Here is a 22497-nt window from a genome sequence, read left to right as displayed (position 1 = left end):
GAACCACATATACAACAGTAGTCCCATAAGATTACAATGAACCTGCTGAAAAGTTCCTATGGCCTAGTGACCTTGATGTCATAAACACATCAGCACAACACATTGCTCACAGCACAAACCAGCCTAGTTTACTTCCAGTCATATAAAGGCACAGCATATCCAATTATACACAGCACCTACTTGCTTTATGTATTTACTGTGTGTTTAGTATTATTATATATACACTTATAAAAAAAACCACAAAACTAAGCTGGGCTCCGATGCTCATGCCTGCTATCCTAGCTACCCAGGAGGCTGAGATCTGTGGGTCAAAGTTCAAAGCCAGCTTGGGCAGGAAAGTCTGTGAAGCTCTTATCACCAGTGAACCAGCAAAAGCCAGAAGTGGAGGTGTGGCTCAAGTGGTAGAGCCTTGAGTTAAAAAGCACTCAGGCTCTGAGTTCAAGCCCTAGCTAGTACTGGTGTGTGTATATATACACACCTCCACACACCACTTCATTGTGAGAAGGCATGCTGGTTTATATCAACAACTTTACACAGCTCATTAGCTTTGAATGCATGAAGGCACCCTGTACTGTGGTTGACCTACAACATCTAGGTTTGTGTAAATACAATGTCAACCCCAAGATGAAATTCCCTAATGATGCATTTCTTAGAACATTCCTGCCATCAAGTGACATATAACTGCAATTCATTTCACAAAGTACAAAAATTTACACTCCTACCACCAGTGCTTGAGCAATCTCATTTCTCCTCATTTTAGCTAGCACTTGGTGTTAGCCGACCTTCTAAGTTTTGCCAATTGCTTGGTGACTCAACTTGAATTTCTCTGATCAGTCAAGTAGAACAGGCCTTCAGACACATTCTAGCTATTTAGGAAGAGTTCCCTTCTTTGAACTATTTTTTTTTGTTATCCTTTTTCAATTATTTAGTTCCCGTATAGATTTTGGTAGCTTCTAGCTTGCAGACTGTGGATGTTAAATGGTTGAGTTTTATACTTTGAAGATATTTTTCCTAATCTGCCACCAGATGCCAGTTTCTGACTTGGTAGTTTGAACACATCATTGAGAATGTCACAAGAATATGACCTGGGTGTCTCAGGTTTGCTAATGTGTGTGTGTGTGTGTGTGTTGATCCTGGGGCTTGAACTCAGGGCCTGGGCACTGTCCCTTAGCTTTTTTTTCCTTAAGGTTAGCGAGCCACAGCTCCATTGCCAGCTTTCTGGTGATTAATGGGAGACGGGAGTCTCATGGATTTCCCTGCCCTGGCTGGCTTCGAACGGAGATGCTCAGATCTCAGTGCCCTGAGTAGCTAGGATTACAGGCGTGACCACCGGCGCCCGGCGCGGGCGGCTGTTTTCAGAAGAGCAGAGGTCTGGCTCGCTCAGCAACGCGTGTGTCAGGAGTTCCTGGATTCGTCCTCGTCGTGGCCGGGCACGGAGCGCCCTTGGCCGTCCTCGTTATCACTGGAAACCGTTCAGCATCCGTCGGGATGAGCACTCGGGGGGCCAAAGCCGACCCGCCTGTACCGTAGCGGAAAGCGCGCGGCCGGCAGCAGCAGCGCTCATTCGTTCTTGCCTGGGTGACGTCATCGAGCCGTGTCTGGTGACTCCAGGAGGCGGGACTTCCGCGCCGAGGCTGGCTGCGCCGGAAGTTCCCCACGGAGGCAAAGAGAATCGACCCTGCTCCGAGATGCCGGTGAGCGCGGTGCTCCGCAGGCCCGGAAGAAGGCGCTCGGGGCGTATTCGCCTGTAACGAGTTTTCGGGGTAGTGAAAAAAATACGAGCTGGGACATGGATAGTCGCTTGCAGGAGATCCGGGAGCGACAGAAGTTACGGCGACAACTCCTGGCTCAGCAGGTCCGCGGCCCTGCGTGGCCGGGCGGGGCGGGGTCGCGAGAGCGCGCGCACGGTGCTGCCAGCCCGGCCTCAGCGCGCCTCTCCACCTCCGCGCTGGCCCCCACGGCCCCCCACAGCCCCCGCTCCCTCCTCCGTGGCCCCCCACCCCACAGCCCCCACCACCTCCGTGTCCCCCCCCACCCCACAGCCCCCACCACCTCCGTGTCCCCCCCACCCCACAGCCCCCACCCCACAGCCCCCCCCACCTCCGTGTCCCCCCCACCCCACAGCCCCCCCCACCTCCGTGTCCCCCCACCCCACAGCCCCCACCACCTCCGTGTCCCCCCACCCCACAGCCCCCACCCCACAGCCCCCCACCCCACAGCCCCCACCCCACAGCCCCCGACCCCACAGCCCCCACCCACCTCCGTGTCCCCCCCACCCCACAGCCCCCACCCCACAGCCCCCCACCCCACAGCCCCCCACCCCACAGCCCCCACCCCACAGCCCCCCACCCCACAGCCCCCACCCCACAGCCCCCGACCCCACAGCCCCCACCACCTCCGTGTTCCCCCCACCCCACAGCCCCCACCACCTCCGTGTCCCCCCACCCCACAGCCCCCACCCCACAGCCCCCCACCCCACAGCCCCCACCCCACAGCCCCCGACCCCACAGCCCCCACCCACCTCCGTGTCCCCCCCACCCCACAGCCCCCACCCCACAGCCCCCCACCCCACAGCCCCCCACCCCACAGCCCCCACCCCACAGCCCCCCACCCCACAGCCCCCCACCCACCTCCGTGTCCCCCCCACCCCACAGCCCCCCACCCCACAGCCCCCACCCCACAGCCCCCACCCACCTCCGTGGCCCCCCACAGCCCCCGACCCCACAGCCCCCCACCCCACAGCCCCCCACCCACCTCCGTGTCCCCCCACCCCACAGCCCCCACCCCACAGCCCCCACCCCCACGGCCCCCGACCCCACAGCCCCCCACCCCACAGCCCCCACCCCACAGCCCCCACCCCACAGCCCCCCACCCCACAGCCCCCACCCCACAGCCCCCACCCCACAGCCCCCGCTCCCTCCTCCGTGGCCCCCCACAGCCCCCGACCCCACAGCCCCCCACCCCACAGCCCCCCCACCTCCGTGTCCCCCCCACCCCACAGCCCCCCCCACCTCCGTGTCCCCCCACCCCCACAGCCCCCCACCCCCACAGCCCCCACCCCACAGCCCCCCACCCCACAGCCCCCCACCCCACAGCCCCCACCCCACAGCCCCCACCCCACAGCCCCCACCACCTCCACACTGGCCCCCCACAGCCCCTACCCCCACAGTCCCCCGCCCCACAGCCTCCCCCACCTCCGCGCTGCCCCCCCACCTCCCCACCCCCACAGTCCCCGCTCCCTCCTCCGTGTCCCCCCTCATGCCCCCACGTCCCCTGCACCCTCCGTCCTCCCCTCCCCCTCCCTCACCCCCCATTCTCTTTGCCCTCCCTTTGCTGCTGCAGCTGTGGAGGTCTCCCCGGGCCCCCCCTCCCCCCCGACCCCGATTCCTCCTTGTTCTCAGCTCTCACGGGTCCGGCTTCTGTGGAAGATCCAAAGCCAAGCCATGCCGGGTCTGCAGCCACCTTTCTTTCATAGTTCGCTACCTGGTGTCCTGCAGGATCCCCAGCGGCGGGCGTGCCCGAGGCTGGCCTTGGTGAATACATTCCCGCAGTTCCCGCGAGGAGAAGTGACTTGGCATCCCCTCCCACGTTGCTCTTTTATCTCCACCGCCTGCGGTGCCAGGCCTTCCCCTGCAGTCAGCGCCGAGTCTCGAGATTGATTTTGAAATAACTTTAGTCAGCACAGATTCTTGAGATTAATTTTGAAGTTTTTTTGCTTTCCTCCGTGGTCCTGTTTAAAGAACTGGATCGCAGGTGTCCTGAGGGAAGATTTTAGGTTTCGCCTCTTCTGTACAGTATATTTGATACTCACATATTTGAATCTGGAATCATCTAGTATTAGAATTTTACTATTTAGATGTCGCAACTCCCGTGAAATTGGAAGCAATACCTTCATGTAGTGACTTAAATGGGTTTCAGAGGTTACTTGATTTTACCCTGGTTCACTCATGTCTCATCAGCAAGTTGTACCCGTGTCTACTGTCTCCACAAAGGTTGTTTTCTAAACCTGTCTCCTTCACTGTTTCTTGTAGATGAGTAACTTGAGGTTTGCTGGTTAGTTGAGTTTCCATGCAGCACATACAGAGCGTACTTAAAATCAAACGCTGTTTTCCATTCTGCAGAGGCGAGCGACAGAAGTGGTGGGGACATGTCCCTAGCTTTAGGGGGACATCTTGCAGTTCATTTCAGGGCTGGATTTGGTTTTATTAAGTGCTGATCTGAAACCTGTCCTCCTTTATGATCTGATGAATAAATGTGATATCCTGTTTAAAATATGAGAATTTGGATTCAGACCTCCCAAATTAGGTATTCTTTCTAAGTTTTCCCTAATTTTTTTTCAGTTATTCAGAAATGTTTGGTGTCACCCAAAGTCTTTTACTTCTTAATTTTCGATTCAGATCTCTGACTAAAACTGTATCCAGAAAAATAATCATTTGTTCATTGTTGTAAATTGAACAAGCAGCAGAAACTAGCACGCATTCCTAAATGAACTGAATGGGAGGTTGTTCTTAACCTCAGATAAATAACAAAATTTAATAATGTTTGCCATTTAAGTTCCTTTGGAGTACAAGACTTTGAAACTTTTGTTTTTGTTGGTTGTGGGGCTTGAACTTAGGGCTTGAGTGCTGTTCCCCAGCCACTTTGTGCTCAAGGCTAGCACTCCACTATGTGAGCTACAGCATCACTTCTGACTTTTCTGCCTGGACTGGCTTCCAACCACAATCCTCAGATCTTAGCCTTCTGAGTAGCTGATCCCTGTCTTTGTGACATTGCTGTTTTTAAGGTTTTTAACACCTTAAAAGTAAGGTTTAGAGTCTTGCCTGCCATCAGCTATAAAAGCCTAGCTGGGTACATTTTGGTTTGCAACATTCACTGTTATGGTGTATGAGCTGATACATACCAAGTGCTCATGGTATTAGCTACTCTTTGGGGGTTATTGCTACTACTACCAATTCATATTTTATTATATACTTTAAAAGTCAAAAGTTGATTAAAAATTGTCTTAACTTCAAGTATAATCAAATGCATAACATACTTTTCCAGGAGAAATAAATCATTCTTAATTACCATGATTTTGTCATCTAACTTTTGTGTTTGCCCCCTCAGTTGGGAGCTGAAAGTGCAGACAGCATTGGTGCTGTGTTAAATAGCAAAGATGAACAGAGAGAAATTGCTGAAACACGAGAAACTTGCAGGTAAGTCAGGTAATTGTTTAGTGACATACTGACTGATATTTTGAAGGAGTCTTGATTTTAATAAACAACATGTGTTGCTGTGTGAAGCATCAAAAGAAAGATGCTGGAAACATGGGATTTGAGGGCCAACTCCTGGATTATAAAATTTTATTTTCTGAATATAGTAACTTTTCCTTTAAAAAGTAGCTAAAGCAAAGCACTGGTGGCTCATTTCTATAATCTAGCTACTCAGGAGGCTTAGATCTAGAGAATTGAGGTTCAAGGCCAACCAGGTAAGATTATCTAAATTAAAAAATTAAAAATTTGCCAGGCGCCAGTGGCTCATGCCTGTAATCCTAGCTACCCAGGAGGCGGAGATCTGAGGATTGCAGTTCAAAGTCAGCCCAGGCAGGAAAGGGCATGAGGCTCTTATCTCCAATAAACTACTCAGAAAACTAGAAGTGGCACTGTGGCTCAAGTGGTAGAGCTCTAGTCTTGAACTGAAGGGCTGAGTTCAAGCCCCATGACTGACAAAAAAAATTAAAAATTTACTAAATTAAACCAGCAACAAGCAAGGCTGGGTATATGGCTCAAATAAATGGTAGAGCACCAGCTGAACTAGCAAGCTGAACTACTGCAAGGCCCCCAAAACCTAAACAAGGAATGTTACACTAATAATTAGCTTGCATCCAGAAAAAAAAATTGTATTTTTAAAAGATGCTGTCCAGAGGGGTGACAGTTACATGAGGAAGGCAATGAGCACATTTCCTGTTGAGCATTGTTACCCCTTCCCTTGCTGTTCTCCACTATCCCTACTCCCCCACCTTCCTCACTCCTCCCCCACCTCCCAAAGTTGTAAAGTTCCTTTCTAATATATTATCTTGTGGGTATCGTTGTTGCAGTGGGTCATCCTGTGTCCTTGTTTCTGTATTTTGTTATTCCTCTTCCCCTCCCCAAATTAGACAAATACATACAAGATGCAGGGTCCCAAAATCAAGTACAGTGACAACAGGGGATATACCGTAAGGGGAAGAATATACAAAGGAAACAAAAAAATCACTTAGTACATTAAAAATAACAACAACAACAACAAAGAAAGACCTCTTGTGTCCATATCTTGGGATTCATTTTACTTAGAATCACCTTATGTGGTCATATGTACATAGCTTTTGAGCTTTTCTGCTCATCTGATAAAATTATCCTAGATGTATACTAATTATTGTATTTTAAATTATAAATTTATTTTTTATAAATTTAAGAAGAAAATATACTTTCTCTTAAAAGTGATATTTATTTGATTGCTTAAAGCATTTTAGAATTTTTTTCAAGTACTCAATTTGGAATTAGTGTTGTTTAAAAGAATATTTCCCCCCCCTCCCCCAATATATTCCTTTTATTTTTTTTGGTTGGTTGTGGGGCTTGAACTCAGGACCTGGGTGCTGTCCTTGAGCTGTTTTGCTCAAGGCTAGCTCTCTACCATTTTGAGCCACAGCACCACTTCAGTTTTTTGGGGATTGTTTGGAGATAAGAATCTCACAGACTTTCAAAGTCTGGTTGGCTTTGAACCCACAATCCTCAGATCTCAGTTTCCTGAGTAGCTAGGATTACAGGCATGAGCCACTGGTGCCTGGCTTATAACACATTCTTTGTAACAGCTTTGTGCTTTAGTTGCTTTCTCAAGAAAATACAGTATTATCAGTCAGGTTAGGATCATTTGTAAACAGATGTCATTTAATTAGGAAAAATTTGCCTTGTTCTGTTCTTACAGTTTATTATTCAATAATACCAGTAGATGCCTATGTGTGTCAGTACATATTTGTATATGATGCTTCTATTTTAATTTTCAGGGCTTCCTATGATACCTCTGCTCCAAATGCAAAACGTAAGTGTTTGGATGAAGGAGAGACAGATGAGGACAAAGTGGAAGAATATAAGGCAAGTAAAGGAAAAAATCCTTATAATAATAGATTTACATGTAAGAAAACCAATTAGATGGAAAGCTGAATGTGAATATATGCAAAAATCATTGTCAGTTGAATATGTTATCAGATAATTAAGGCATGTAAGTGGTTATCAGTGGCTCACATCTATAATTGTTGCTAGGCTGAGAATAGTATGAGATTGTAGTTCCAGGTCAGCTTGGGAGAAAAGTTTGAAACCTCAATCCATAGCTAGGCTCAGTGGTGCACACTGAGAGCAAGTTCGTGAGTAGCAAGGTTCTAAGCCAAACCAGGCAAAGAAAAACAAATGTTCACAAACTATCTCATGGAAGGTAGCTGGGTGAAGTGCTGTGATCATAGCAGTGATGACAGTCCTGAAGGAGGTGGATCACAGCACAGAGGAGAAGCAAGACTATCCATCCTAAAAATGACCAGTTAAAAGCAAGGTTGGAGGTGTGGTTCAGGTGAACTACCCCCGCCCAGCAAGTACCAGGCCCTGAGCTCAAATCCCAGTACTGTCAAAAAAAAAAAAAAAGAAAAAAGCTTTCCTATCATTCCCCTCATTTAAGAGTTGTGTGACTTGCACTTATGAATGCAAGTGTGGGTTACTTATGAATATAAAGCATTTAGCAAAATTCTTAGCAAGAACTGGTAATAATACATATTTTTGAAGTTTTATAAAAAAAAAGTTTAAAAAAGTTTTAGCAAGTTTTAAAGTTTTATCAGGATTAAAGCCGGGAGAAAGAAACATTTCTTTCTTCCCATGCAGGAAATGGAGTTAAAACTCCAATAGTATTTTTTAAGAAGAATGAATTAGTAAGTGTGCCAGGAATTTTGGATAATTGGGTTTAATTTGAAGAGACTACCTTAGGTTCTTTTGTTCTCCAATATAAGGCCATACAGTTAAAATGTTTTGAGAATTCATGGGCCTACAACAGAAAGAGGCTCAAGAAAAAGCAAACTTCTTGACTTGTAATTACAGTATTTTAAAAGAAGTATTTTGGACAAAAATGCCTCAATTTTTTAAAGTTATAGTACATATTTATTGTAGAACTAAATCCCTAGTTCTGTAGTTCTTTTTAGTTTCTGAATTTTTAGGAAGTTCATTGACCATAATACCATAATCTCATGAATACTAAGTTACATATTTCAATTTTATATGTGTTTATAACATCAATATTTGTGATTTTATTAGGTAGGACATATACAGTTACAAATACTGGAACATTTTATGTTATAAGAACAGTAGTATCATATAATAGAAGTAAGTTTGTCCGTTAGTGGTAATCTTCAGGGCCCAACTAAATTCTAACATTTATATGAGATAATGCTAGACAGTTGAGCAAACTAAAGTTAATTGTGATAGTGATGAGAAAATTTTTTTATTGTAAAAATAATCAACTAATTAGATGTAATGATAGGAGAGCAAAACCTTTACTGTTTTTGTTTTTGTTTTTTTTTGGGTCCAGTCATGGGCCCTGAACTCTGGGCCTGGGCACTGTCCCTCAGCTCTTCAGCTCAAGGCTAGCGCTCAATCACTTGAGCCACAGTGCCACTTCTGACTATTTTTCTTTTTGCTTATGTGGTGCTGGGGAATCGAACCCAGGGCCTCATGCATGCAAGGCAAGCGCTCTACCACTGAGCCACCTTTCCAGCCCCACCTTTACTGTTTTTTAATGCTCATTTCAAACATAATCATAGGAAAATACATACTCTGAGTCTTAAGATATAAAGAAATAGACTAAATGTTTCCTTAATCCTCCTTTTCAAAGGATGAACTAGAAATGCAACAGGAAGAGGAAAATTTGCCATATGAAGAAGAAATTTACAAAGATTCTAGTACTTTTCTTAAGGTAAAAACAATAGTCTTCAAATCTTATAACATCTCATATTCATGCCTGAAAGTATTGTTTGTGTCTATTTGTCTTCAGAATCACTAGTAAATTAGATTTATTTAAGTTATTTTGAAATACTTTTCTGTTTAGGTTGGGATAATGGTATATTCATATCAGCATCTACTGTAGAGTTTGTGCTATTATTTTAGTTGTATTTTCAAATACTGGTATGTTTAAAAATCTTCTATATTTCAGAGTTCAAGCCCCACGACCGACAAAAAAAAAAAATCTTCTATATTTTATGTGGCCTCATAGTAAAAAAATGGTGCACAAAGTTAGTGTATCTGCATTCCAGTTCATGCCACTAATTTAATTTTGACCATTTCTTTAGGGAACGCAGAGCTTAAATCCCCATAATGATTACTGCCAGCACTTTGTAGACACTGGACATAGACCTCAGAATTTCATCAGGGATGTAGGTATGTCAGATTTATTTGGGTTTTCTTATTGTAAGCTGTTCATTAAATGCTTGTAATTTTATCCATTTTTTAGATTAATTGATAAAGTTATTTCCCCCAGCTTGGACTTTACTCTTTTTTCCTTTCAGTGCTTCTAGTAGATCTTTATTTTCCATCAAGCAGTGTTGCTTTTGTTTTGGCTCTGCTGACGTTTGTTTTTCTTTTGTAGATAATTTATGTACTAGATAGTCAACCCATTTAAAGGGTATAACTTTTAGTGATTCTACAGGGTTGTTGGCAACCATTCCACAACTAGTGGTAGAACATTTTCATCTATTAGTAGTTAGTTCTCTTATGTATTGTATTTTCTTTTCATTTTATTTTATAATTGCATATTTTTTATTTCTTTTTCTTTTTTCCCCCTTTCTCTTCTTTTGGTGCTGGCATTGGGGCTTGAAATCAGGGTCTTAAATTCTTGCACATCTTTTTGCCCACTGCTGCCGCTTTACAGGTAGCCATGCCTCCAGTTCTGGTCCTCATATTTTAGACAGGACACTACACATCTGCTCATCAGATCATCAAAGAAAGATGAATTTAGATTCTTCAAATTAGACCTTCTGTTTTGTTGGGTGATAAAAAGCTTACTCTACTGTGTTGAAATCTGACTATCACTGAATCTTTAAATTTGTTTTTATTTGAAGTGCAATCTATATTGATTGGAAAGCCTTTACATTTTCCATTTTTACTCTTGATAGTAAAACCATGTGGCTTTTATTTTTTGGCAGTACTGGGGTTTGAACTCAGCATCTCATGCTTGTTGGCAGGTACTCTATCAGTTGAACAGTGCCTACAGCCCTGTTTACTTTTCAGATAAGAGCCTCCAGTTTCTTCCTGAGGTTGACCTAGGACCACAGTCCCTCAGTTGAAGGTCCCTTACAGTTGGGCCACAGTGCATGCCTTTCTGCCCAACTTGTTTGTGGTAGGGTCTCATCCTGCCAAAGAAGATCTCAGACTACCATACCTCCTGATCTCTTCCTCTTGAGTAGCTGAAATTATAAGTACGAACCACTATACTGAGTCAACAACTTTTGGTGTTTAAATGAAGACATTTACATCATCTGTATTGTTACTATTGTGTTCAGTATGGAAGGAAAGCATTAAAAAATGAGGCCGGGTGTGGTGGTACACTCTATAATCTAGCTACTGGGAAGGTAGAGATTGGAAGGATGGTGGCTTAAGGCCAACCCAGGAGCTAGTTAGTGAGATTCCCCTCTCAATAATCAAGCTGGGCATGTAGTGCACACTTGTGATTCCAGCTTCATGGGGAGACATAGATAGGATTACAGTCTGAGGCTGATCCTGGCCAAAAATGAGAGTCACTCCTGTTTTAAAAAATGGACTGGGGTGTGGCTCATAGTACAGTGCCTGCCTAACGGGCATGAGGTCCTGAGTTCACACCTCACTAATATGTGTGTGCATATTGTTTTGCTTTCTTGGGAGAACTTGTAAGCTGTGAATTAATGAATATTTCAGTTGAATTAAAATTTATACTTTATATTTTCTCCTTAGGTTTAGCTGACAGATTTGAAGAATATCCCAAACTAAGGGAACTCATCAGGCTAAAAGATGAGTTAATAGCTAAGTCTAATACCCCTCCGATGTAAGTAGTTCTGTTATTTTTTTTTTTGTTCTTAACTCTAGCTTAAAGTAGCAGTCTGTTTATCCTATAACCTTGCTTTAAAAGAAAAACTCTACTTAATGTTAAAATATTCCATAAGTCTGTTTCTTTGAAATTCTCATGTTGAGTACACAGTGGGTTCTAATTTAACTTGCTAGATAATTAAAGTGCCTCTAAATGTATTTTTCTGGCTTAGAAAATCATTTGGGTTCATATTCTTTTTTCATTCCTTTTCCTCTGTGTGTGTGGCGGGGGAGAAGGGTGGGGGATGGAACATTATGGTGGTAGAGATTAAACCCAGGGCTTTGAGCATGCTGGATCAGTGCTCTACCACTGAGTTACATCCTCAGTCAGCTTATTATATTGATAATTTGCATAAAATGCCTTTAATTGACTTTTTCCCCCCTTCACAAAGTAATTTGTTGAATAAAGTTTAGGACACTTAGATGAAAAACAAATTATAACTTGCCATACTGAAGTATTATTTTTAACATTTGGAGTACAATAATTCATTTTTACCTTTGCTTACCAGAGTAAAGTTTTTCTCAGCAATGTATATAATGAGTATTATATTTAGGCTATATTTGGATATCTTATACTTTTAAGAATTTAATGAGAGCTAACTTGTTAGTCATTAGACTAACCAGAAATAAGTCTCACAATGTGGGAAGCCTAGGTATATGCTAATATTTATCTATTTAAAAATGTTCCTTAAATGTAAAATACTTCCAAACTATGTGAAATACCTTAAAGCTAGTAATAATTAACATTGTGTCATGTGGAAAGACTACTAATATGTACATTTTTACTAGTTAACAAATGAATAAAAGAAAATTATGTCCATATTTAGAAATTTTCTTAGGAGGTGGAATTTGGAACTTAGTGAGAAATAGTTTTTCTTTTTTCTTCTTTTTTTTTTGGGTCCGGTCATGGGGCCTGAACTCTGGGCCTGGGTACTGTCCCTCAGCTCTTCACCTCAAGGCTAGTGCTCTACCACTTGAGCCACAGCGCCACTTCCGGCTTTTTTCTTTTTGCTTATGAGGAATCGAAACCAGGGCTTCATGCATGCAAAGCAAGCGCTCTCCCACTGAGCCATCTACCCAGCCTCGAGAAATAGTTTTTTAACCTACTTAAATAATTGAGAAAAAAGCAATACAGTATTCATTAGAAAATTCCAGTGGCAATGCATAGGGGTTATAGATTCACATCTGTGTGTAGACTTCAGTGTTAAAATAAGTGCAGCATATAAATGGCTGTTGATGGAAAATAATATGGTATTTACTTTGTCCTGTCCTGTCCATGTCCTAGGACAGATTTTGGTTGATGGATTTATGTCAGTGATGAAGAAAGAAGACTCTCCCCAAAAAACATTTTACTTTGAAAATAATATTTAACAATAGTGTTTAGTAATAGTTAAGACATTACTTTGATTATCTGCAAGGTATTTCAAAATTTTACTCATTTTTTTTTTAATAGGTACTTACAAGCAGACATAGAAGCCTTTGATATTCGAGAATTAACACCCAAATTTGATGTGATACTTCTGGAACCTCCTTTAGAAGAATATTACAGAGAGACTGGCATCACAGCTAATGAAAAGTGCTGGACTTGGGATGATGTATGATGATACTTTATCAATTTTTTCTTTCTTTTTTTTTTTTTTGTTGGTCGTGGGGCTTGAACTCTGGGCTTAGGTGCTGTCCCTGCACTCTTCAGCTTAAGGCGAGCACTGTACCACTTGAGCCACAGCGCCACTTCGGGTTTTTGAGTGGTTTATTGGAGATAAGAGTATCATGGACATTTCTGCCCCGGCCGGCTTTGAACCATGATCCTCAGATCTCAGCCTCCTGAGTAGCTAGGATTACAGGCATGAGCCACCGGTGCCCGGCTACTTTATCAATTTTTCAAATTGATATATGTTTACTTGATCAGAAAGTAAGCTTATAACTACCATCCCTAGTTTTGTATTGATAATAAATATAAATTTATAGAACATTTTGTAACTGAAGAGCCAAGGAACATTGACATGTAATATATTATCTTTAATTTGTTTTTCTTTTTGAGTAAAAACTGAGCAGCTAGTAAGTGAACTATAAAAGAATCATAGTCCTAGTTCTAGAGTCCTTGAGTATATGGCTGGGAAAGTCTAAAAGCAAATAAAATGATTTGTAATTCATTGAGCAGTCGTTCAGTTTTAGTAAGCATCAGAATATGTATATGTGTGTATACATTTCTGTTCTTATATAGAACTTACAGTCTTTTACAGTATAAGTCATATGTAAGTACATAATTTCAGTATGATATAGTCATGATAAAGTTAATTGAACTGCTGTCTTCAGTTACATAAAGTATCTGTATTCACAACCAATAACAAAAGTAACAAATATTTATTGAGCACTATTCATTACTATACCTTGAACAACAATTACACTATAATTCTGTTGGCTCTGTAGTGGAGAATAGCATGAGATGATAATGAGAACACTGACCATGCCTAGGAAGATAGGGCTTGTGAGCACGGAGAAAGTGACACATGAATTCAGTTTGAACTGGCCCAGTGAAGAAAGATGGGGCACAGGATTCTTAGCTGAAGCGAAGAGCAAGAACAGAAGGAATGGAGGTAGAAGACAGTATCTTCTTCGTGGTGGATTTTGTTGGGGAATAGATTTGGATTACATTGAGATGATTTCTCAAGAGCTTGAACTTTAGTTATGAAGTCATTAAAATGTTTTGAGTTAGAGGCTGGACCAGTGGTAAAGCAACTGTGGGAAGGCTCTTGCAATGACTATCTGCAGATACTGGGTTCAAGTGATCCCAAACTTGGCTCAGACCCCTAAATTCTCTGTGACTACAGGCATATGCCACCCATACCCAGCTTAAATTTCATTTTAATTTTGCCAGTAACTTTGGACTCACCTAAACCTCTTTTTCTGTATCTTTTTCTGTGTATAATAGTGTTGCTGTTGAATAGCTCCCAATTCCCTTAGAAGCCCCCATCATTCTGTGAGTTGATTTTCATGTAAGTTCTTTTCACACATGTTGTATACATGGGTATGTTTGCACACATGTGTATGTTGTTTGTCTATAAAATAACAAAACAGCACTTTTTTCTTTTTTGTGTGTGTATAGGACCTGGGTGCTTCCCTGATCTTTTTTGCTCAAGACTAGTACTCTCCCACTTGAGCCACAGTTTGATGATTAAGTGGAGATAAGTCTCACAGACATTCCTGCCCAGGCTGGCTTCAAACCTTGATCATTAGGTCTCAGCCTCCTGAGTAGGATTACAGGTGTGAGCCACCAGCATCCGGCTTATCATGAGTAATTTCAAGGGATAAATTTATGTGTTTTCTCAGGGAAATGATTTTATCTAAAGAACACATCCACAGAAAATTTTGTCCTACTGGATGTAGATAAATAGCAAACTATTTTTATACATGTTTTGTTTTCTTACAGATTATGAAATTAGAGATAGATGAGATTGCAGCACCACGATCATTTATATTTCTCTGGTGTGGTTCTGGGGAAGGATTGGACCTTGGAAGAGTGGTATGATCAGATTCTTTTATTATTATTATTATTATTATTTTTGGTGCTGGTTCTGGGGCTTCAACTGAGGGCCTAGACTCTGTCCCTGAGCATTACTACTTGAGCCATATCCCCACTTCCTGTTTTTTTGGTGGTTAATTGAAGATCATAGTCTCCTGGACTTTCCTGCCCAGGCTGGCTTTGAAGTGCATTCCTCAGATGATTTCAGCCTCCTGAGTAGTGAGGATTACAGACATGAGCTACTGGTGCACAACAAAATCAGATTCTTTTAATGTGGGTTCCTAAATTCAGAAGGAAAAATATAACAGTATGTTGCATCAACGATGTGAACATTTATGTTACTTTGTCATTTGTTTTTTGAAGGGTTGTAAAATATTCAAGGGAATGTCTCCCTGCCCAGGCTGGCTTTGAAGTGCATTCCTCAGATTTCAGCCTCCTGAGTAGTGAGGATTACAGACATGAGCTACTGGTGCACAACAAAATCAGATTCTTTTAATGTGGGTTCCTAACTTCAGAAGGAAAAGTAGAACAGAACGTTGCATCAAGGATGTGAACATTCATGTGATTTTGCCATTTGTTTTTTGAAGGGTTGTAAAATATTCAAGGGGATGTCTACTCGCTAAGTCAGTTAACTAGCACTAAGGATAAATGTCAATCCTTCAGAATACAATTTAATGAGAACAGGTTAGAGGCTGAAGCTCCAGATTACAGCAAAAAAGTGAACTGTTGTTTATTGTTCTTTATGAGTAGCAAAAATGGTTATTCTGAATAGCATTGACTCCTGAGTTCCAAATGGGAGACACACTGGGAAAGTAACACAGCCTCTGCACTGTGTAACTTGAATACATGAATGGAGAGAATACGAGAATGGAGAATACATGAATGTTCTACATCCAGTAGAACAAAATTGTCTGTGGATGTGTTCTCTAGATAAAATCATTACCCTGAGAAAACATGTAAACTTACCCCTCAATTTATTGTCTTAGACTCGTTTGCATCTCAGAACTTTTCTTCTTTTTTTGAAAAATTATTTGGAGTAGTTTGCCAAAAGAAAATAAGTGAACATAAGTGCCTTTAACCAGAAATAATGGTGACATTGGCTATCTATCATGAGGCTCTGTTTTGTCTGTGTTACTGAGTGACACTTCCTGTGGTAGGCTGTATTACTTAATGTCCAGGAAGTAATCTTGTTTAATCCTGTTTATTTATCCATTTGACAGATGAAGAATTTAAGTAAGATTATATGAGGTAATAAGTAGGATTATACTGAGGTAAATTTCTACTCAGAGACTGAGATTCTTCAGTACTTTGTATTCGTTATATATGTAAATAGTGAGTTAGAGACCACTGGGTAATAGCATTAATTCCATCATTTATTAACTTCAAGGGGGACTATTGTACTGATCTTGGTCTTTGATAGTTATTTAAGTAAACATCTTAAGTTTCACTTTGAGGTGTTCACTGTGTGTAGTAATGAACATTTATGAAATGTGTTTTATGTTTATGTGTACTTGATCATCATATCAACAGTATTGTCCCTCACCATTTGCTCATTCTCCCTTATTTTGCCCTTCAGGGGGTCAGGGGTAAGGACTGTCTCTTACTCTAGCTAGCACCTGCATGTGGTAGGCCCTGCACATGCCACTCTGAACAACGCTTTAACTAAAATAGCACTTTTCATATATTCTTATTTAGCAGATTTTGGATACTAAAGTTCATATCTCTGTTTTGATGATTATATAAAGATCAAAAGTACAATTTTACCCAATAAGGAGATAGGCATAGGAATTTTTCTGAACTTTTTGCAATTGAAAGTAGTCAATATAGAAATGAAGTTTTATAGGGTTTATTTGAAGAGAATTGTCAGTTAGAAAAGTTCAGCTGTATTTGCCTATGTCAGAGGACAGAATGTAGGTGGTAGGATTCAGATGATCTTCTGGATAATTTTGTGATTATACAGGATCCTCAGTTTCCTTACAACTGACAGCTCATTGTCTGTTGATGGCAATGGAAGATAGTTCAGGTCAGTGGCCCTATTCAAATGTTTCAGACAAAAGTGCTTCAGATTTTGGAGTGTAACTCCCAAATTTAGAACCCTCTGAATGTCTTATCAACAATCAAAAAGTTATTTTGAGAGCATTTGTGATTGCAAATTTACTGATTGGGAATGTCCACTCGATAGTAAGGAATTGGTTGGAATATGATGTAATCTTTTCAATGCTTTTATACTTTATATACAATATGAATATCATATATGCAGATGATACACGCATTCTGTATTATGGCTTCCATTTCTTTCTTTCTGTATCTACACTTGAACAGTTACGTTAATACTGTAGAATTTAGTGACCCTCTAGAAAAGTTTGAAGGTATTATTTCTTTAATTTATGAGTTTCTTTTTAAAATCTTTTTTTATTTCTAGTGTTTACGTAAGTGGGGTTACAGAAGATGTGAAGATATTTGTTGGATTAAAACCAACAAAAATAATCCTGGAAAGACTAAGACTCTGGATCCAAAGGCTGTTTTCCAAAGAACGAAGGTATTGTCATTACTGTTTTGTTTGTGTTATTTTTATTCTCAAACTTTTCAAATCACTATATGCTATTTAACTAATTTCAGTAGCAAGATTATTTTCTTAGACTTATAAAAATAAAATTGAGCATTACACAAATATATCCAAGTTAATTTTAAGGCATTTTATTCACTGTCTTAGATTGACCTCCACCGTGCTAGAAGGGGGAAAATATTCTTTTTTTTTTTTTTTTTGCCAGTCCTGGGCCTGGGCACTGTTCCTGAGCTTCTTTTGCTCAAGGCTAGTGCTCTACCACTTGAGCCACAGTGCTATCCCTGGCTTATTGTTTATGTGGTACTGAGCAGTTGAACCCAGGGCTTCATGCATGCTAGGCAAGCATTCTACCACCAAGCCACATTCCTAGCCCCAGGAAAATATTCTTATATGTTCTAAGCTTTAAATTTCAAAGTTAGGTATGGGCATTTGAAATTCTTGACTCTCAGAATTATTTTTCTTTCTCTGGGCTTAGAAATAAGAAATGGCAGCAATACTCAGCACTAGAAATTATTTTTTTCTTTCCCACTTGGAAGTGTTTCTCCTCTTCTTCCCTTTTTTTCCCTACCCAAAACATCCTAAGAATTTCTGCTTCAGTGGACTACTAGTATCAGCCTGTAGCAGCTTTTATTCATGAGTTTTTGGGAGCCAATAGTGGAACTTTCTTAAGTCCTTGAATTTACAAGCTTGGAGGGTGGCTGCTATTAATGTGGGCTATCTCCAAAGAGCCTGGAAGCTCAGTTCCTTGCTTCACACCTTATCATACGCATTTTTTCTATCTGCCTGTTTCTGACTCATAGCCTTTTATAATAAGCATGTGATGGTAAACCACTTTCCTGATTTCCATGAGCCACTGTGGTGAGCGATTTAACCCAACAGAGAATTATTAGAACATTTGATTTCTAGTTGGCCAATCAGAAGCATTGGTAACGTCTGGACTTGTCATTGGTAGGATGTCAGCCCTATGACAATGAGCCTTTCACCTGTAGCTTTGTGCTCATAATTATAGGTAGTGTTAGAATTGAACTGACATTGAACAGAATGAAGGTGTTGGCAGAAAAGCAGAGACTTGATGCATTAATGTTAAAAGCAAATTGTTCTGGAAGCAGTGAGAATATAGAACAGTTTGTTTCCTCACTTACCTGGCAGTCTGCCCACACCTAACGCCTATGTCTTACTACCATGTGTTGACTATAAAACGGTATCCCAGAGAGTGAGAGAAACCAAGATTGTTTTAGAGTTGATGACGTCAGTAATGTAAAATGCTATCAGATGTGACCATTGATGAATGGATCCTCTTGTGCTGTAGGAGCACTGCCTTATGGGGATCAAAGGAACTGTGAAGAGAAGCACAGATGGGGACTTCATCCATGCTAATGTCGACATCGACTTAATTATTACAGAAGAACCCGAAATTGGCAACATAGAGAAGCCTGTAGAGATTTTTCATATAATTGAGCATTTCTGTCTTGGCAGAAGACGTCTTCATCTGTTTGGGAGAGATAGTACAATTCGGCCAGGTAGGACCTCAGTTTTTTTGTTTTTTCTTCTTCAGTAAAAAGGATAAATTCATGATTCTCTGTGATACAGGTGTTAATAGGATAAAGTGCTGTGTAAAATAAAATTACTACATATTTGATTATAGTTTTAGGCTCACAGTTAAGAGGCAGATACAGAGATTTCCTAGATCCTTCTGGACCCAGCATTCTCTGCACCTCCTCCTGTGTCAGAATTCCTCTCCATATTGGCACATTTGTTGTCTTGGGTGAACCTTCATGGACGCTCAAATCTTCAGTGTCTGTATTTGATGCTATTTGTGTGTACATTGCATGATGATCACATTGGAGTAATTGGTATAGCTAAAGACACTTTAAAATATTGGGAGTATTTAAAATGGTCTCTATTTTGGAATATATAATGAGTTGCTGCCAACCAAGGTTATTCACTGTGCTACAGGACACTAGAAGTCGTTCTCCCCAAGCCAACTGCACCCCTGAAGACTTTTCTATCTTCTCTGCCCCTCCTCTCCCACCTCACTCCCAGGCCTCTTGTAGCTGCCATTCTATTTTATTCTCTTCACCTTTATGAGGAACATTTAGTTTCCATCTGTAAGTGAGAATATGCAGTTTGTCTTTCTGTGCCCAACTCATTTACTTACTAACTTGGTGTCTCTAGCTCCATCTGCACTTAACAGAATCTGTATGTATACTACATTGTCTTCATTCACTCATCTGTCAGCGGATATCCACGCTGATCCCATGTTATGTTGGCTGTTGTGAAGAGTACTGTGAAACATGCAAGGGCAGGTGTCTCTTCAGCACATTAATTTTGACTGCTTTGGCTATGTGGTGGGGTTGCTGGATCATCTGGAGTTCTAGGTCAGGATGTTTGTGGAAGCTCTAGACTGCTTTCCGTAATAGGTATCCTAACTCACAATTCCATCAGCATTGATAATAGCCATTGTTGTCAGTTGTAAATGGGGGGAAGTGATACCTTATTGGTTTTGATTTGCACTTCTCTGGTGATTAGTGGTGTTGAACACTTTTTCCTATGTTAGTCACTTGAATCTTCTTGAGAAGTGTCTGATCCACTCATTTGCCCATGGGAAGATGGGATTGAGCTGGAGCAACATAGGATCTGTGGACTGAGATGTTTTGTGTTAAAGCAAAAATTGGTTCCAAAATGTTAGTCAGAAAAGTGGCACCATTTTTGTTAAATAGGAAGTGTATGTACAACTTAGTAAATTTTCAGGAGTCTAAACTTGGTCTGTTTTATAAATGTTTTTCTAAGTAGCATATTTAGAGAATGTAGAACATGGATGGGCAGGAAGTTGGTATGTTGTGAAAGTCATAAGCTAGAATGTAAACAAGATATGTACATATGAACTCTAACATATGACTGTGATTAAGTGCCATACATTCAGTAAGACGTTTCACTATGGGATGGATCATGGAGATATCATTAAGAATGAATTGGGGCTGGGTACTTGTGGCTCATGCCTGTTTTCTAGCTACTCAGATGGCTGAGATCTGAGGATCATGATGTAAAGCCAATCTGAATAGGAAAGTCTGTGAGACTCTTACCTTCAATTAAGCACCAGAAAGCCAGAAGTGGAGCTGTGGCTCCAGTGGCAGAGCACTAACCTTGAGAAGAACTATAGTGCCCACACCTCGAGTTCAAAGTCTGACACACAAAAAAAGAGAATGGATTAGGGATTCATATTACTCCCTGAAAAGGATAAGAGAGGCAAATAAAAAGAATGTTTGTTTTATTTTTTTTCAGGCTGGCTTACCGTTGGACCAACACTTACAAATAGCAACTACAATGCGGAAACATATGCATCCTATTTCAGTGCCCCTAATTCCTACTTGACTGGGTGTACAGAGGAAATAGAGAGACTGCGACCAAAGTCCCCTCCTCCCAAATCGAAGTCTGATCGGGGTGGTGGTGCTCCCAGAGGCGGAGGGAGAGGAGGGACTTCTGCTGGCCGGGGTAGAGAAAGAAATCGGTCCAACTTCCGAGGAGAAAGAGGAGGTTTTAGGGGTGGCCGAGGAGGAGCACACAGAGGTGGCTTCCCCCCTCGATAAATTGTAAAGACTGGTCTCTAGTAATGCTCCTCTCAACTTCCTCATGAGGTGCTTACTTTCACTCTCAGTTCCAACTTGCTTTAGCTTTTCTGTGCAGCCAGGAATATTTCAGCAAGCTCCCTTGCAGTTGACACACACATGGTCCAATTCTGTACGACAGAACTGGATGGTCCTTAGGCTGAGTCTGCCTTGGGTGTGTAACTGAACGAGATGCAGCAACACAAGTAGCTTTACCTTCAGAGACTGAAGTTATCTTGATCTCAGTGAAGGTGTTTACTTTTTAGAAAGAGTGAAAAGTGCCAAAGATCTTTCTGAGGTGTCGTGCAAACTCACACAGGCAGGAGTCATAACGTGTGCTGTCCCCACACATGGAAACTGGAAGCCTCGGCTGAATGGAGTTGGGCCCAAGGGGAAGCTTTTGTCGGGTTTTAAACTGTCTTTATTGAAACAATAAAAAGAAGCACACTTCTTTTTTCTCCCTTTCATGAAAATTTTAGTAAGTACAAATGTGATTTGAGAACCAAAGACTGACAGGACAAAATCCCCTTCCAGCTGTGAGTGTGAGGCGGAGCTCCCACTAGCAGTGAAGGGAGAAGTACGATTTTGTAGGCAGACTCTGGAGTGAAAGCTTGTTCTCATGCCCTCACTGGTGTAGCTGCAGATGTCCTACCCATCCTTTGCAGGCAGGGGGACAGATGTCATAGTAAGACTGCTGTGGACTTGAACTTGGAGGAGAGCAGGCCAGTCCTCTCATCTTCTCAAAAGTAAGATGCAGCAATAGGTATCTGAGTATCAGGTGTTTGGTTTAAACATTTTGGGGAATATTGGGTAATGAGGTCATGACATAAATCTTTTAACATGTTACTAAAAAAATCATGTATCTAAGCATCTCTGGTTTATGCCTGTAATCCTAGCTACTCAGGAGGCTGAGATCTGAGGATCAAGTTTCAAATTCAGCAGGAAAGTCTATGAGACTCTTACCTGCAATTAATTACCAAAAAAAAAAAAAAAATAGAGCTGTAACTCAAGTGGTAGAGCACTAGCCTTGAACAAAGAAACTCAGGAACAGTGCCCAGGCTCTCAGTTCAAGCCACAGGCCTGGTGAACGCATACACACACACCAATTCCAGGAAACGCTCAGGTTTAGAATATAGCTTGCAAGTGGGGTTGTAATGCGTGTTTTTGAGGACCTGGCCATGCATATCAATTAGTTGTGTAAGACTTCATGCTGTTTTTCTGTACCTTCACTCATGTTTAAATGAATTTCCTGAATGAGATAGTACCTTATTCTTGATTACTACTTTTTTGTTATAAATTTTGTAATGAAACTTCAAACCTTTGAAAGTTGTTTGTTTTCTGTAAGTGGAATTATTACTATTAGAAAATGTAAAAGGACCAACCTAAGATCACACCTCTTCTGCAGGTCTCTGCATTTTCATGGCTGTTCTGTTCTCACAGTGCACCTAAGGTGAGCCCATGTCACTCACTAAGGCCTTAAAAGCTGGGTGTATTTAACTTGCCCAGCTAGTCGGTACTTTCTAGTATGGATGGCATTTTGACTAAAAACTTTCCTGCAGTCATTATGTGCACAGTGGGTTAGAATGTTTGCAGAAGCAATGATTTCAGCATGAGTAGTTATAAGCTGGCTAGCAAGTGGTCGCTTTGGAGTGGCGGGTGCTTCCATCACATGGTGGTCTTTCCTCTACATTGAGA

At 41.6% G+C, this 22497-nt stretch overlaps 1 protein-coding gene across 1 annotated transcript; it reads left to right on the top strand.

Annotated features, from left to right (window-relative positions):
- Window positions 1–1661: 1661 nt before the first annotated feature.
- Mettl14 (methyltransferase 14, N6-adenosine-methyltransferase subunit) lies at window positions 1662–21735 on the top strand. Its single transcript, XM_042697582.1, has 11 exons — window positions 1662–1855; window positions 5107–5195; window positions 7022–7109; window positions 8887–8967; window positions 9341–9428; window positions 10977–11067; window positions 12562–12703; window positions 14539–14631; window positions 17054–17170; window positions 18507–18717; window positions 20480–21735. Exons 1-11 carry the CDS (start codon window positions 1790–1792, stop codon window positions 20782–20784), a joined length of 1371 nt encoding a protein of 456 aa, XP_042553516.1. The 5' UTR covers window positions 1662–1789; the 3' UTR covers window positions 20785–21735.
- Window positions 21736–22497: the final 762 nt, after the last annotated feature.

This window comes from Dipodomys spectabilis, unplaced genomic scaffold (assembly GCF_019054845.1).
Source record: "Dipodomys spectabilis isolate Male_0828 unplaced genomic scaffold, ASM1905484v1 ptg000225l, whole genome shotgun sequence".
NCBI classification, from domain to species: domain Eukaryota; kingdom Metazoa; phylum Chordata; class Mammalia; order Rodentia; family Heteromyidae; genus Dipodomys; species Dipodomys spectabilis.
This window is presented reverse-complemented; position numbering and strand designations above follow the sequence as displayed.

Coding starts and splice junctions, on each gene's coding strand:
- Mettl14 (XM_042697582.1), top strand. CDS start 1,790: ATGGATAGTCGCTTGCAGGAGATCCGGGAGCGACAGAAGTTACGGCGA. Junction 1,856..5,106: donor GACAACTCCTGGCTCAGCAG/GTCCGCGGCCCT, acceptor TTGCCCCCTCAG/TTGGGAGCTGAAAGTGCAGA. Junction 8,968..9,340: donor ATTCTAGTACTTTTCTTAAG/GTAAAAACAATA, acceptor CCATTTCTTTAG/GGAACGCAGAGCTTAAATCC.